Below are 14,439 nucleotides of genomic sequence, written 5' to 3'. Positions count from 1 at the left end.
TTCCTTCATTTTATGCCCATTTCTGGCATATTCCATTATTCCTTGTGCGCATTGTAATACCTGCCTCTAAAACAGGTTTTTATTATCCTATTTAAATTGTTAGGGGTTGGCAAACTTGTTCCTTGAAGGGTTTAGATAGTAAATATTTTAGGCTTTTCGGGGGGGCCATGAGGTCTTTGTTGCAATTATTCAATGCTGATGTAGCCGAAAGCATTCACAGATAATAGATAAGCAAGTTGGCATGGCTGTGTTCCAAGAAAACTTTATCTACACACACTGGCCCAGATTTAGCCCAGTTTGCTGATCCTTGGCCTATACATGGTGTGAGAATTTGGATCAGTGATAACTGTTATTTCTGCATAAGTAAGTTGGGAAGCTAAATGTTCTCAGTCAGCATGTAAATTATAGAACAAAAGAAAAAAGGTAATTTCTACTGTGCATACATTTCAGGGCTATTAAGGAAGTTTCTTTCACTCATGTACCACATATTAAGTGCCTACTATGTGTCAGGTATTGAGCATACAAATAGTGTTGAATCAGAGAGGAGTTTCCTGCTTCATGAAAATTAATTTGAAAATTGTGAGATAAAGGATATGAAAGTAAATAATGTGAGAGTATATATCTGGGATTTGGTGTGGCGGTTATTGCCCCTTTGGGTTGCAGGCTCAGGGAAGATGTTCTAAGGCCAGTGTGGCTGGAAAGAGTGATGATATAAGATTAGTTTGGAGAGTTAAATCAAGGGTCAGATTCTGTTGGGCCTAGTAGGCCATGATGAAGAATGTGATTCTTAAGGAAGCCATTATAAGGTAATTATTCTTAAATAAAAAACAAACTTAGGATAAAATAAATAAGTTGGATTTAATATCTCACAAATCTGATATTCTCTTACCTGTCCATTTATGTGGCTGGTTCACAAAGGCACTTATGTCTCAGTGATCTGCACTGTGACTTGTGTGCCTATTTTTAGTAACTAAATTGTTTATGTTCTAATTCTTTTGAGCACGTTTTCTAAAACCAAATGTTAAGATGGAATATGCTATGTAGTTCCTAAGAAGATATATAAATGAGAGTTTATCAGTTTCTCTTGTTTTAGTTTCTGCAAGTATCATTCAATTTATGTATTTTTGAGATATGCCATCACTGAGAAATCATCTGGTCATGCTGATGAAGGCTGGATAGGTGTGGGAAATGGTGATAATGTACCTGTTTTTCTAGGATTTAACTTGAGTCATGTTATGTATTTGAGATAGTTTTTGATTGTGGACTTTTTCTCCCTTGTTTCTTCATTTTAGGGTAAAATAATATGTTGGTGATAGAATTTTGAATAGGTTCATGATAACCATTTTCTGTTTGTTAATCTGTTCAGTTTTTCTGCTTTCAAAAGTGGGTATTAGTTACTTATTCATGACATTTTTAATTTTTAACTCTCCAATTATTTGTTCTTGTGCTTTATGGGAAGTATTATTAAATGCTGTGATTATATCTTACATATGGAAGGAGACAGTAATCCTCCATCTCTACTAAGGAGAGAAAGGACAAAAAAATGTCTGAAATCTCTTTGGATGTCTATTGATTGGCTTAATGAAAAAAGATTCTCTAATTCCAGAGCATCTGTACTTTCCTTATTCTTATATCTTTCTACTTAGAGGTTGCAAGCAGAATCATTTCACATTGTTTATTCTTTTTATGAAAACAAAGTTTAGTCTGAATAAAGGTGACTATGGCGGGGGTGAAGAGAAAACTTCCCTTTTCCCCCCGAAAGTTCAACTCACAATTAAGGCAGATTAATAAGAAAAGATGTTTATTTACTGTGCTCACGGGGAGAATCACAGAGTTATTACCTAATATCCCAATGGGATCCAGATATTTTTATAACTTCCTTTTAGAGGGGAGGGGGAGATGAGGAATATAGATAATTCTGTTTAGGAGCAATAAATGTATGCTAGGGAGGATGAATGGATGTGGTAAGCAGATTGACTTGTAAATGATTCTCATTGCAAATTAACTTTGAGAGACAGATATTATATTTAGAATGATTTGGACCAGTTCTGGTTGCTTTCTTGATCTTTTCTCCTGCAATATAGTGAGATAACAGGAAAGGGAAGGGAAGACCATTGTTCTTTTGGTGGGTCTGTCTGGTTTATGCAGATAGAGAGAAAGCCCCTTCCAAGGCCTGTTGATCTCTAAAGGGCCTTTAATTCAAAATACTCTTTATACCAAATAGTCATATTTTGGCATGAAGTTTCCTAAGCTCCTTCCTACTGTCTATTTTGCTGTCACTGAAAGGATCACAAAACTATAATATGTGATCTCTACCATCATCTATTCTTTCTCAAGCCTTATGTAACACTGTTTCTTGCCTTTCCTTTTTTATATACGAGTAATTGGGAATGAGTATGAAGTTTCCTATTTTTGGTATTCATAATTGAGCTTATTAAATCACTTGCCCTGTATATAGTATTATTGTGATTTGGATACTGTGCTGCATAGCTTCCAACTGTCCTTGTAGCTCTAGTCTTTACCATGCTCTGGCTCTGGGCAGCTGGTCTGTCCAGGTACACAGTTGGGCTCCTTTGTCCCCTGGCTTCTGGTTGGGTTCAGCTCGATAGGGAACCTTGTCAACAGATCCACGTAAAGAAGGAGAGAGGTTAGGATATTTACTTTCTTGACTTCTTCCTGTGGGATTTCTGCAGCCTGGCTGCATCCTTCCATTGGAAGTTTGCAGCTCCTATCAGGCAGCCCTCTTTGTTTTAAGGTTTTGCTGACCTCTTTCTTTCTTCGTGCCTTTACTGCCTGGGCAGTAGCAGGCCCCTGCTGTTAGTAACCCTGGGATACTGCATTCTCACTTGTGATTTCATTACAGCCTACCTATGCTTTGTAATAGTCTCCTTATTAAACTTTCTTCAAATTGCCCAAATTGAGTATGCCATCTGTTTCCTTATGGCAACCCTGACTGATAAAATATGCTTAAAAATGTTTTAGATTCTGTCAGTGGCTATTATTGTAATTCTAAAGTATATTAGCACTAGAATAAGGAAAAAATTACTCTGATAATTTCATGACTTTATTCTGTTGGCTGGTGTGATTTTATTTTTAATTCCTCCTTGAGATCTGGTTTTGAGTATTATTGATCTGTTTATTAAACACTTAATATGGCATAACCCTTTGCTTTAAGCATTATGAGGAATCCAGAAGTAAATGAGACACATGCTCAATGGTTCTAATACAAGTGGATTGAAAGGAGTTTCCTGCAAGAGGTACAGAGTGCTACAAGAGGAGGGGTAGAGTGTTCTATCAAGACTGCTTTCATTCTGTTTGCAGCAGAAACCCACTATTTCCTGTGTTCTGTGTCTGCAATAGAAACCCACTGTTTCCTGTGTTCTGGTGAGACCTCCCTTCCCAGTCTTTGCTTATCTCATCTCTCCATAACTCATCACTGCAAACCACTTAAGGAACCAGGCCCAAAAGTAATATAGCTATTATTACTATTTGAAATGACTACGTATGCCTCTTCTCAGTGTAAAACATATATTAATTCATTAAACCCACTCAACCTCCCTGTGGTAGGTTTTATTATTATTTGTGGTTTACAGATGAAGAAAAATGAACTTGCTCAAGTCAGACTGCTAACAGAGTTGAAATTCTAACTTAGGCAGTCTGATTCCTTTGTCCAGGCTCATTAACTACCACAACCACCACCTCATTCCATACTTAGAACTGATTATCTACCTCCTCTCAAAGAGATCCTCAAAACTAATTCCATTATGTGTTCAGCGCTTGCAAATGATGGCTTTTAGTAGGTGTTGTTGTTGCTCCTCAGTGCTGTTTTTAGTCCCCCATCTTCATGCTCCTCATGTCAATAGATTTTATCACCTCTTGTGTTTTTTTGTTGCAGTGGTACCAATCAATCCCCCTCATTCATTGTAGATTTTAGCACCTTAAATACTGTCTTTTTCCCAGGAATGTTCACCATTTTGGCAGTCCCAGTATCCAGATAAATAATCCACGTGGCCTCTTGAATACCTTGATCTCTTCTCTCCAGTGATCCTTCATACCATTTTTGACTTTTTATTTATTGATAACTATATCATCTCTTAGATTTCAGTTTCAAGCATCCAATTCTGTGACCACTACTGATCTCTCTTCCCAGCTTTTTCTCTCTAATGCCCAACTCCAACAATATTGGGACAGTCATCAGGGCCTCCATTTCACTGACCTCCATTCCCTCATTTTGTTAAACCTCTGTGTTGTCCATCACCCTCATCATGTCTGCATTTTTATTAAACTAGCTTAGGTACATGGTGTGTTATTATACAACCCCTGATGTATTCTACCTGGTTAAAGCCAACGTTCTATCTACTTTGTACCTAAACAGCCAGATGAGACCAGAGAAAAAGCTACTCTTCTGACTAGTTTCACTTTAAAACTATTCATGGCCACAAGTCTTCAGTGCTATGTGCAGCCTTAGTTGATTCACTCTTTTCAAACCTTCCCTTTTAAGTTGGTGTTTATTATTTTACTAAAAAACAAAAAACCTAGAAAAGTCTTTATACTCTCCTTCCTATTAGCAAATGTACAAGCTGAAAGAGAGCAATTTTAGTAGAATGGTGGGAGCAACAACTTTTCAGGGACTAAAATGTGAGTAGATCATAAGGAGATAGACACTGACGTTTTCCCAGCTCTGTCACTGGAATGCTGGCTCTGTTAAATGAATCTTGCCCAATAACAGGTTCACTAGCTAAATTTGGGAAATGCCAAAAACTATATATAGTCTGAATCTATCTACCTTTCTATCTATATCTGATGTTCTGGTACAGAGACAAGGAGAGAGAAATAAAATTACAGGTAGAAAGTTCGTTGGCCTAGATTTTACTAAAGCATTGGTTTTCAGACTTTAGCCTACTTCAGAATAACCTGGAGGGCTTGGTAAAACACAGAGTGCTGGGTATCACCTAGAGGTACTGAATTCATAGGTCTTGGATAGCTCCTGAAAATTTGCATTCCCAAAAAGTTCTTAGGTAACAGTGATGCTGCTGGTCCAGGGAATTGGGGAATCACATTTTGATGGCCACTTGAGAAAGAATTCAACTGCCAAAAGTGTCAGGAATATATAGGATTTAGAGCAACACAGGAAATATCTGCTGTGGGGTAACAAATGTAGTAGGAAATGAGAACTGATTAATAACATTGAGGAACTTCAACAGTGAGAGAGCATGAATTTGTAGTGGACCCAACCAGCTATTTTTAATGACTTTCTCTACCAGTTTGACCTGTCAGAGAGCAGGAACAGAACCACAGTAGTTGGTACAGAATTTTGTGTGAATCAAATATCTATAAAGTTTACCATCAGGCCCTCTATCTTTGCTATGTATTACCATTATGAGTGCCAAGATGGCAGCTCTGCAATCTGTTTGCAGTAAGCCTATCTTCTTCATTTTATTTATTTATTTGTATGCTTATTTATTCATTTATTTTTAGTTTTAAAAGTTTTATAATGGTAGTTAGTAGGGGTTTTGGAATGCAGAGACTAAATGTTATAAAGTGTCCTTAACTAATTTTACCATTTACAATTAATAGGTCTATGGCTTTGGGCAGATCACAACCATGTCTCGTTTTCTCACTTGAGAAATTTTAAAATAGAAAAATCAGAAAGTTCCAGTCCTCTCTTTATGAATGTAATTGTAAAGCCACAGAATCTTTAAAAATTACATTTTGGAAGAATTGTTAGTTAGGTTTCTGCCTAAGGAGAGTCCTGTGTAGTTGTTTCTAAGTGCCTAAATATTTATTGGACAAGCTGGGCCTCTTCAAGATTCATAGTATTTCTGGCAGTAGGTTGTATTACTATTCCTGAATGTCTGTACTTGTCAGGCTTTGCCACAAAAATATTTTTATGATGGGATTGTGGCTTACGCTAGGCCTTACATGTGTCAATTGTTTCTGCCTTATGACTTTATCTGCACTGAGCTTGGAGTAGAAGGGAACCAAAAGAAATGTTGTTTTGGAACATGTTTTTCTGTCCTTCCTCTTGTGCAGATTTCCTGTCTTTCCTCTTGTATCTCCCTTACCCAGTTCAGTAGTGAGCAGGTAAGATTGAGAAGGATGCTTTTCCTTCTCTGATTTCTTAAATATTTGTTGGGCTTTTTGAAACCAGGTACTATGTTCTTTTCACAGTGTCATAATTGGTTATTCTTTAAAATAATATAATTTTGGAAACTTGTGTTCTTGTTTTTGATAATTTTACTGAAGAATACTTGGCTACAGTAACTTGTGCATGTTTAAAGTGCACAATTTGGTAAGTTTTGACTTGTATAAACCATGAAATCACCACCACAGTAACAAGATAACATGCATTTTCATTATCCCCAAGAGTTTCCTTGTGCCCCTTTGTAATGAATCCACTGATCCACTTTTTATTGCTATAGATAAGTTAAGTTTAAAATGTATGGAATTTTACAGTGTATACTTTTGGGGGAGACTGACTTCTCTCAGCATAATGATCTTGAGGTTTATTCATGTTGTTTCTTGTAGCAATATTTCCTTTTAATTGCTGAATAGTACCTTACTTTGGATATTTCACTATTTGTTTATCCATTCTTCTATTTATGGACATTTGAGTTGTTTCCAGTTTGGGGTAATTGTCAGTAAAGCTGCTACAAATATTTGTGTACAATCTGAGTGTGGAAAAGCACTTTAGGTTTTCTTGGGTAAATACCTAGAAGTAGAATGGCTGGGTTATATGCTAGGTGTATGTTTAACTTTTAAGAAACTGCTTGTCTTCCAAAGTAGTTGTACCGCTTACATTCTCCAGTTCCAGTTGCTCCATATTGTCACCAACACATGGTGTGGTCCGTCTTTATTTTTAGCTTTTCTAAAAATATGTGGGTGTCTATGTTGTGAGGTCTCAGTGTCGTTTTAATTTGTATTTTCCACATGAAAATACAACTAAAGTTGGTGGGCTGCTTATATCTTCTTTGGGTGAAGTATCTGTTCAAATGTTTTGCCACCTCTTTAAAAAAGTATTGGATTGTCTGTCTTCTTGATGATTGAGTTGTAGGATTTCTTTATGTATTCTGGATTCAAATTATTTCAAGTTCTTATACATTTTGCAAGTACTTCTTATCCATTGGTGGCTTACCTTTCTATTTTTTTTCTCTTTTTTTTTTGGTAGAGCAAACAGTTTTAATTTTGATGAAGTCACTTTATTAGTATTTTTTCTTTATTTTGTGCTTTGTGTCCTATTTCAGGTGTGCATCACTTTATTTCTCTTCTGATTTTTCTAAAAAGTTAGAAAAATCTCAGATTCTCATTTTTAAAGCTATTGGACAGAAAAAGCGTAGGAGACTATAAAGCTAGAGTTGTATCTGCCTTGTATTTGTGTTTATTATTGTTATACTTTAATAGAAATTGTTTATGATTCTACTACTTCTGATTCTTTTTGATTTTTTTTTTTTTTTTTTAAACTTGTTAAAGGGCCTGTAAAATTGCCTTTACCCGTAAAACAGAGGTTCAGTTTCTCTTTTATTGGTAAGGCAACTGAGATTCATACAGGTTACATGACTTCTAATGGTTTATAATTTATGATCATGCAGAGACCACAGAAAAACCCAGGTCCTCTCAATCCCATTTCACTATTCATTTCCCTATGAAGTATTTTTCCTTATGATTCTGTTGCTCAAATTTTACTGCATTTTACAAGATATTAAAATAAATTTAGTCCCTTCATTTCTGATTGTAATAAATATCCTCATTCAAAGCAATATCATTAAAATTACTAAGTAGGTAGTTTTCTGGAGAAATAATTTTTCCTTAAAATTTCATTAAGTGAAGATATTGAATTTAACACTTTTTTTTTTTAATTCTTTTCCAAGGTCTGTAAACAGATTTGGCTAGGATTATTTGATGATAGATCTTCAGCAATTCCAGACTTCAGGGATCCACAAAAAGTGAAAGAGTTTCTACAAGAAAAATATGAAAAGAAAAGATGGTGAGTGAATAGTTTGTATTTAGAGTAAAGCCTCCCCAAATCACATTAATTATAGGTAAGGTTAGTCTGACACGATGAAGGACAGAAGGCAGTAAGGAAGGAACTAAATAGGTAGATAGGTAGGTAAACATGGATTATCCTTTGGCTTTTTGTTGGATTTGGTTACCAAAAACATTTACTTCCTACTTTATCTTTTTTCTCAAACAGGGCTGCTGCAAAACTTCTGCTTTATCTTATCTGCCCAGTAGCAGCCTTTTAAAGATATTTATCAGGCCTTCTACCATTTTTGAAAAGTTAGGGGTCCTTCCTTCTAACCCTTTGTAGTTCTGTTATCTTCTGTAGAGATTTTTAGACCTACCAAGCCTTCTTTTAAAATCTTTGTTCATTTACCAAATATTTATTGAGTAGTATCTTCTATATACTAGGCATTATGCTGAAGCTCTGGTGTAGTAATAACTTAATTGTGTCCTGCAGTAAGTTTTCGGTTCAAAATAGCTCTTACTTCTCACCTAATAAATCAGTTTACTGCCTGGTTAAGAAGGGTGTCTTAACCCTTCCCTATCCCCCTGACTAAATCCATCAGATATTAATTTTTTAAAAATAATTCCAATAGGTTATACATACAGTTAGCCCCTAAAGCAGAGCAGGGACTGTATCCATAGAGCTAGTGTTCCACTAACTTGGGCTCTTCATTTTTAGCTATATGAGCACAATTTAAATATAGCTAAGACTTACTAATCATGAAATCTTTGGTTGTTTATCAGTATTGAACAGTGTATGTTTATTTCTTGAGAAATTAAGAAGATGGGTCAGAGAGTCACAAATAGAGAAAATAGATAATGGGGAAGTAAACAACCTCTTATTTCCCTGAGGAGAACTGTATTATAACCCAGAGAATGATATATTCAGAGCCTGTTTTGGTCTTGAGGGAACACTGGGCTGTGGTTTATGGGAGGGAGGTCTTTACCTTCATTCAGTGAGCACGTTAGCTGTGACTTCTATGCTCTGTCGAAGTTTGTATTTCTATTGCTCTCTAAAATAGACTGCTTTTTGTGAGACAAGATTAGCCAGGCCTATATGCAGCTGCACTAGAGACATTAGGTATGAATACAGATAAAAATTCAGCAGGAAAATTTATGTTCAGAAGGGAAGAAACTATTAGAAGGTGAGATGATTTTTACAATACAGTGTAATAATTATATGTATAATATTATGTATTAAATATATAATTATATGTTACAATATAGTAGTATAATATAGTAGCATAAATGATTCTTTTAAAATGAAAAGTGTAATATTCCTTTTATCATTTTAATTCTTAATCTTCTAGACCTTCTGTCTTGTAGGTAATTCTGTTCTCCTTGCATAACCCTAACCTAATTTTTGGTTTTCTCAGTTGTGTTACTTTTACCGATTGAGAAAGTTAGTTTGATTAGGGCTTAGCTGGGATTTTAGATAGGTTAGCTCTAGCTATCAAGAGAAAAATAAGTGTGAATATCAGTTGATAGAATTAAAACCATAGATCACATTTATAACAATTAATATATTATTAATTCAAACTATAACCCAAATAACTAGAAACCTCCAATAATTATAATTTGTTTTAAATTTTTCTTTACTGAGAAACAGGATACAAACTTTTAAGTGGTTAATGAAGGGGGAGAGTGACCATCATTCAAGAGGGCCAGGACCTGTACATTTTTAATCCAAACTCCTGCACACCTGTAACATTTAACTAGGAAGCAATGAAATGGGTTTTTAACATGGTATAAGCACTATCCAAATGCTGTCTCCCTAAATTACTCACTCTAGGGAAACTACACTGAATAGCGCTGATGCTGTTGTTATCCAGTGGGATTTTGAAATTGTTCTTTTGACCAGTTCTCAAAATCACTTCCTATCTTATACAAGATTGGCTCCTTTGTCAGATGAGTCTTCTGAACCAGTAACTATTACCTGGTTTTATCTTTTGATAAGACTTGGCAATACTGAAGAATTTATATCATCAGTGGTATGCCAAATTATGAGAAAGCATAATTTTGTATATTCATTCTCATGTCTCTTGTCCTTTTTTCCCACTTATTGAAAAAGAGCAATTTTATTATTTGTGATTGTTATGTAGTTTGATAACAGCTAACACTTATGTAGTTAAAGCCTGTACCAGGAATTGTTCTAAGTGCCTTACAAATGTTAACTTGTTTAAGCCTCACAACAACCCTATCTCCATTTTATAGATGAAAAAATGGAAGCACAAAGAATTGAAGTAGTTTGCCCAAGGTTTTATAGACATAGATTAGTAGAGCTGGGATTTGAACTCTCTCTTGGAATAGGGTCTTAACCACTCTTATTTTTCTACTTCCCCCACCTGCTTGATATGAGGGGTCAGAAGGAGGGTAGGAGAAAACCCAGAATTATAGAGAGTGGAGGCTGTCACATAATCCTACCCCTTAAAGTTAGCATTGATAATATTTGGTCATTATATCCTTACTGCCTGTCTTTCCTTCCTTCACTCCCCTGTTCCCATGAATCCTGTATTTACATGACTGAGATCAAACCTAAAAGACCTGTAAAGTTTTATGGGCATCTTTCCTCATCAAAGCTGAGTAGCTTTGTAGTATTATGTTATACAAAGTTTAACATAGCCCCTTTAAACATTTTTCTCCTGATGGATGTTGGGTTTAGTTCCCAGTTTTTTTGAAATTATAGAGTACTATGGTAACATCCATGTGTACATGTATCTATGTATACCCATCCAATTCTTAAGGGTAAGTTTCTGGAAGTGGTACTTCTGGGGTGGGCACAGACCATACCTATATATATATTTCGGTAGATAGCAATAGAACATTTGTAAAGTTCACACTCAGATCAAACGTGAATGAAACCTTAATTTGCCTTTTTGTTAGCTCATAAGTGTTTTCATTTCTCTATCTCCTATGAATTGCTTCTTCTGTCATTTTAAAATAGGATTGTTGATCTTATAGATACGGGGTTTTTTTTTTGCTGATCATGAAGCAGTGAAGATAATTCTTATTGATATAATAGGCCTTTATATTTTAAGCTATTAACTATAATAAATGTTTTCCCTACCATCTCATCTGTTTCTAAATGTTACTTATGATCTTAAGATATTTTTGTTTTTAAAAATTATAGCATGGTATTAACTACTCATCATGATGATTAACTGTAGGTCTTTTGTGGTTTAAAAAAGCAGTTATATTGTATTTATTATCTTAGAAAAAGCATAAGTAAATAATTGAAACACTTTTGGTGGTTAGTCTTTATTACTCTTTCTCTGAGTATTTCAATTAAATGTAGTCTTAAGCCGTCAATTCTGAGTGAGAGGGTTTTCAGATAAGATTAATGTTGAAGCAGTCTTTTACAAAATTAGAATTGAACATAATCATTTTTTAGTATAGAATTCCCTACATTTTTCTTAGTTAACGGACTTTCACTTGTTTTAGGTATGTCCCGCCAGAACAAGCCAAAGTGGTGGCATCAGTTCATGCATCTATTTCAGGGTCCTCTGCCAGTAGCACAAGCAGCACACCTGAGGTCAAACCACTGAAATCTCTTTTAGGGGATTCTGCACCAGCACTGCACTTAAATAAGGGCACACCTAGTCAGGTGAGTAGTCTTTAAATCTTTGTAGGGACTTCTACTTAAGGGGGATTGAGTATCAAGAATTTGAGAATTCTTTAATTCTTGTACGCCAGTATCATTATGTCCTCATGGTTTATAATACATTAAAAAGATTGTTGGTTAAGTGGTTGAAATGTGTATATTTTTGTTCTTTTTGCTGTTGCTGATGAGCTTGACTTCTCTGCAGCTTTCTGAAGGTATACAGGAATGTTGCTGTAGCTACCTGTCCTACAGTATACAATTAGTATAACATGCATCTTTGGTGACCATCACAGAACAGTATAGCTTCTGTGATGTACTTTATAGGAAGGGATTTCTTAAGCAGTAAAATTTCCCGACATGCCTGATTGTGAAGCATGTTTAACATTGAAACACAGGTGGGTTTGCATTATACCTTATTCTAAAAAAGTGTTTTCGTAAGTTGGCACCTAAAGTTTGTACTTCTGTACTTCATTGTAGTTGACAGAGCTATTCTATGACAGATCTGTTTCTGTGTGACGTTGCAACCTCTATATAAGAATGGTTCTGAGGGCATAGTACGATGGATTAAATCATACCCTTTTTAATAACACATACTAGGACTTCTGGATAAATTGCTCTGTTTACACAAAAAGTTTGAAGGAAAAAATGAAGAGAGGGTTTAGGTTAGCGTACAGTAACTCTTCCTGTGTAAATGTGTTTCAAGTTTGGTGAATTGAAGATAGTTTTATATTAAAATTTTGCAGATCTGACTTGGAAAATCTATAGATAATATGTGGTTTATAGTCCCCAGTTGTAGGTCGCTCTCAAGGGCAGCAGCAGGAAAAGAAGCAGTTTGACCTTTTGAGTGATCTTGGCTCTGACATCTTTGCTGCTCCAGCTCCTCAGTCAACAGCTACTGCCAATTTTGCTAACTTTGCACATTTCAACAGTCATGCAGGTAAGTGTTTTCTCCCAAAAGCTTTTGCCAGGGCTGTGTATGAAGCACCAAGACACATCCATTCTTTATTGAACTTACGTATATGTAAACATGTTCTGTTGAGGCTGTTTGGTTACTCATAACTTTTTTTCCCCCACCTATAACTGTTAACATATGTATAATAGGGAACCATATAACTGTGGTGCTTTTTAATCACAGAGGAGGTTTTATTTTATGTCAGATATTGACATGACCTCTTTCCACAGAAAAATGGGGAAGGCTTTAATGTACAATCCTTTTTACCCCTTTAATTTGAAAAATTACAGATATTCAAAAGTACCTAGATAATATAATCTTTAAGTCACTCATGGCTAATCTTACATATCATTCTACCCACTCACTTTTTATTGAAGCAAATTTTTGACATAGTATTAGTTTATCCTTAAATATTATGTATCTTTAAAACAGAAGGGTTTTTCTTTGTTAAACATAACCACAGTAGTATAGTCAATATTTGAATTTTCATTCCAAAAGTTTTTTCCACATATATATACATATCCATACAGACACACACACACATGCACGCATGCACACGCGTGTGCACGTACTCATACATATAGTTTGTTTGAATCAGATTTCAGATAAGGTCTATACATTACAATTGTGAAATATGTCTCTTTGGTCTTAGTCTATAGGTTCTTCCTCCATTGCTTTTTATCTCCTGTATAATTTTTTGTTAAAGAAACTAGGTTATTTGTCCTATAGAGCTTTCAGTAGTCTGAATATGTTGATTGTACTGCTGTGGTACCATTTAACAAGTTCCTCTCTTCTTTGTATTTCTTGTAAATTAGTTGTTGGATGTAGAGGCTTGATCAATTACAACTTCGTGTCTAGGGGGGTTGTGGATAGGGGACGTGCCTGCTGTAATACTTAGGGTTTAAGAGGCACATAATTTTGGATTGTCTTCTCTTTTTGTAATGTTAGCTGTTGATGCTCAGTGCCTGCGTTCACTATACAAAATGGTGATATTCTAAATTTATTCCATCATTTATCAGGTAAAATACTTACTTAAAAATCTTTGATTATCCTGAGGCCTGATTTGTATAGGAAAGTCAGAATACATGATTTATTTTTTTCAATCAGATATCAGAATAATGAGTTGATTTCCCAGCATTTTCAGTGGTGACTTTTTCCCCCTTTAGTATCATTATAACTTCATGGATTTAAACATTTGCTACATCTCAATTTGTTGTCATTCTTATTAGTGCTCAGATTATCCCATTTTTGGAATAGGAGCACCTTCAGAGTTGGTTCCTGAAGATGTAACTCTGTTTTGATAACTCTTGTAGTGTTTGAACAACCAGCACCCCACCCCATTCCCAGATTTAACATGTTTGTTAAAAGAATTTAATGCACTTCACCAGAAATTACAAATTATGGAGTTTTAGTTTGTTAAATATATAAACCTTGCAGGGTTACTTAGGTAATATTTAAAAATTTATTATTGAAATGTAGATTTAGTCATTTGTCTCTCCTTAATTGTAATGGCAACAGTCTAATGGACAGGGAAGTGGCATAATGTTGGGTAAACATGGACTTTGGAGTTGGGACGACCTGGGTTCAAATGCCGATTTTGTCATTTATTATCTGTACCTTGGCAAATTACTTAACGTTTCTAAATTTTCTATTCTATAAATTGGCTTTGATAACTTTCTAAGTGGTAGGTTCAGATGAGGTATTGCATTTACAGGGTTTAGCATCTAAATATTGTTTTTCTTCTCTCTTTTTCACATCCTCCACATATATGTATGTGTGTTTGTGTGTATTATATATTATACACATACACACTTATGTATGTGTATTTATATGTATACCTATGTGCATTTAACAAAAAAGATCATAGTTTTTTTTCTGTTTT

The 14,439-nt window shown here is 35.0% G+C and overlaps 1 protein-coding gene across 7 annotated transcripts in view; it reads left to right on the top strand.

Moving 5' to 3' along the window:
* The window catches only part of AGFG1 (ArfGAP with FG repeats 1), a 63,145-nt gene that overhangs the window by 29,515 nt on the left and 19,191 nt on the right, over nucleotides 1-14,439 (top strand). For all 7 annotated transcript variants that reach the window (XM_069466502.1, XM_069466487.1, XM_069466494.1 and 4 more), the window contains exons 3-5: nucleotides 7,869-7,984; nucleotides 11,446-11,608; nucleotides 12,389-12,542. In XM_069466502.1, coding sequence (XP_069322603.1) covers nucleotides 7,869-7,984; nucleotides 11,446-11,608; nucleotides 12,389-12,542 — 433 coding nt within the window. The remainder of the gene's footprint in view (nucleotides 1-7,868; nucleotides 7,985-11,445; nucleotides 11,609-12,388; nucleotides 12,543-14,439) is intronic.

This window comes from Eulemur rufifrons, chromosome 1, assembly GCF_041146395.1.
Source record: "Eulemur rufifrons isolate Redbay chromosome 1, OSU_ERuf_1, whole genome shotgun sequence".
Taxonomy (NCBI): Eukaryota; Metazoa; Chordata; class Mammalia; order Primates; family Lemuridae; genus Eulemur; species Eulemur rufifrons.
Note: the sequence above shows the minus strand (reverse complement) of the source record. Positions and strands in the feature narration are given on the sequence as shown.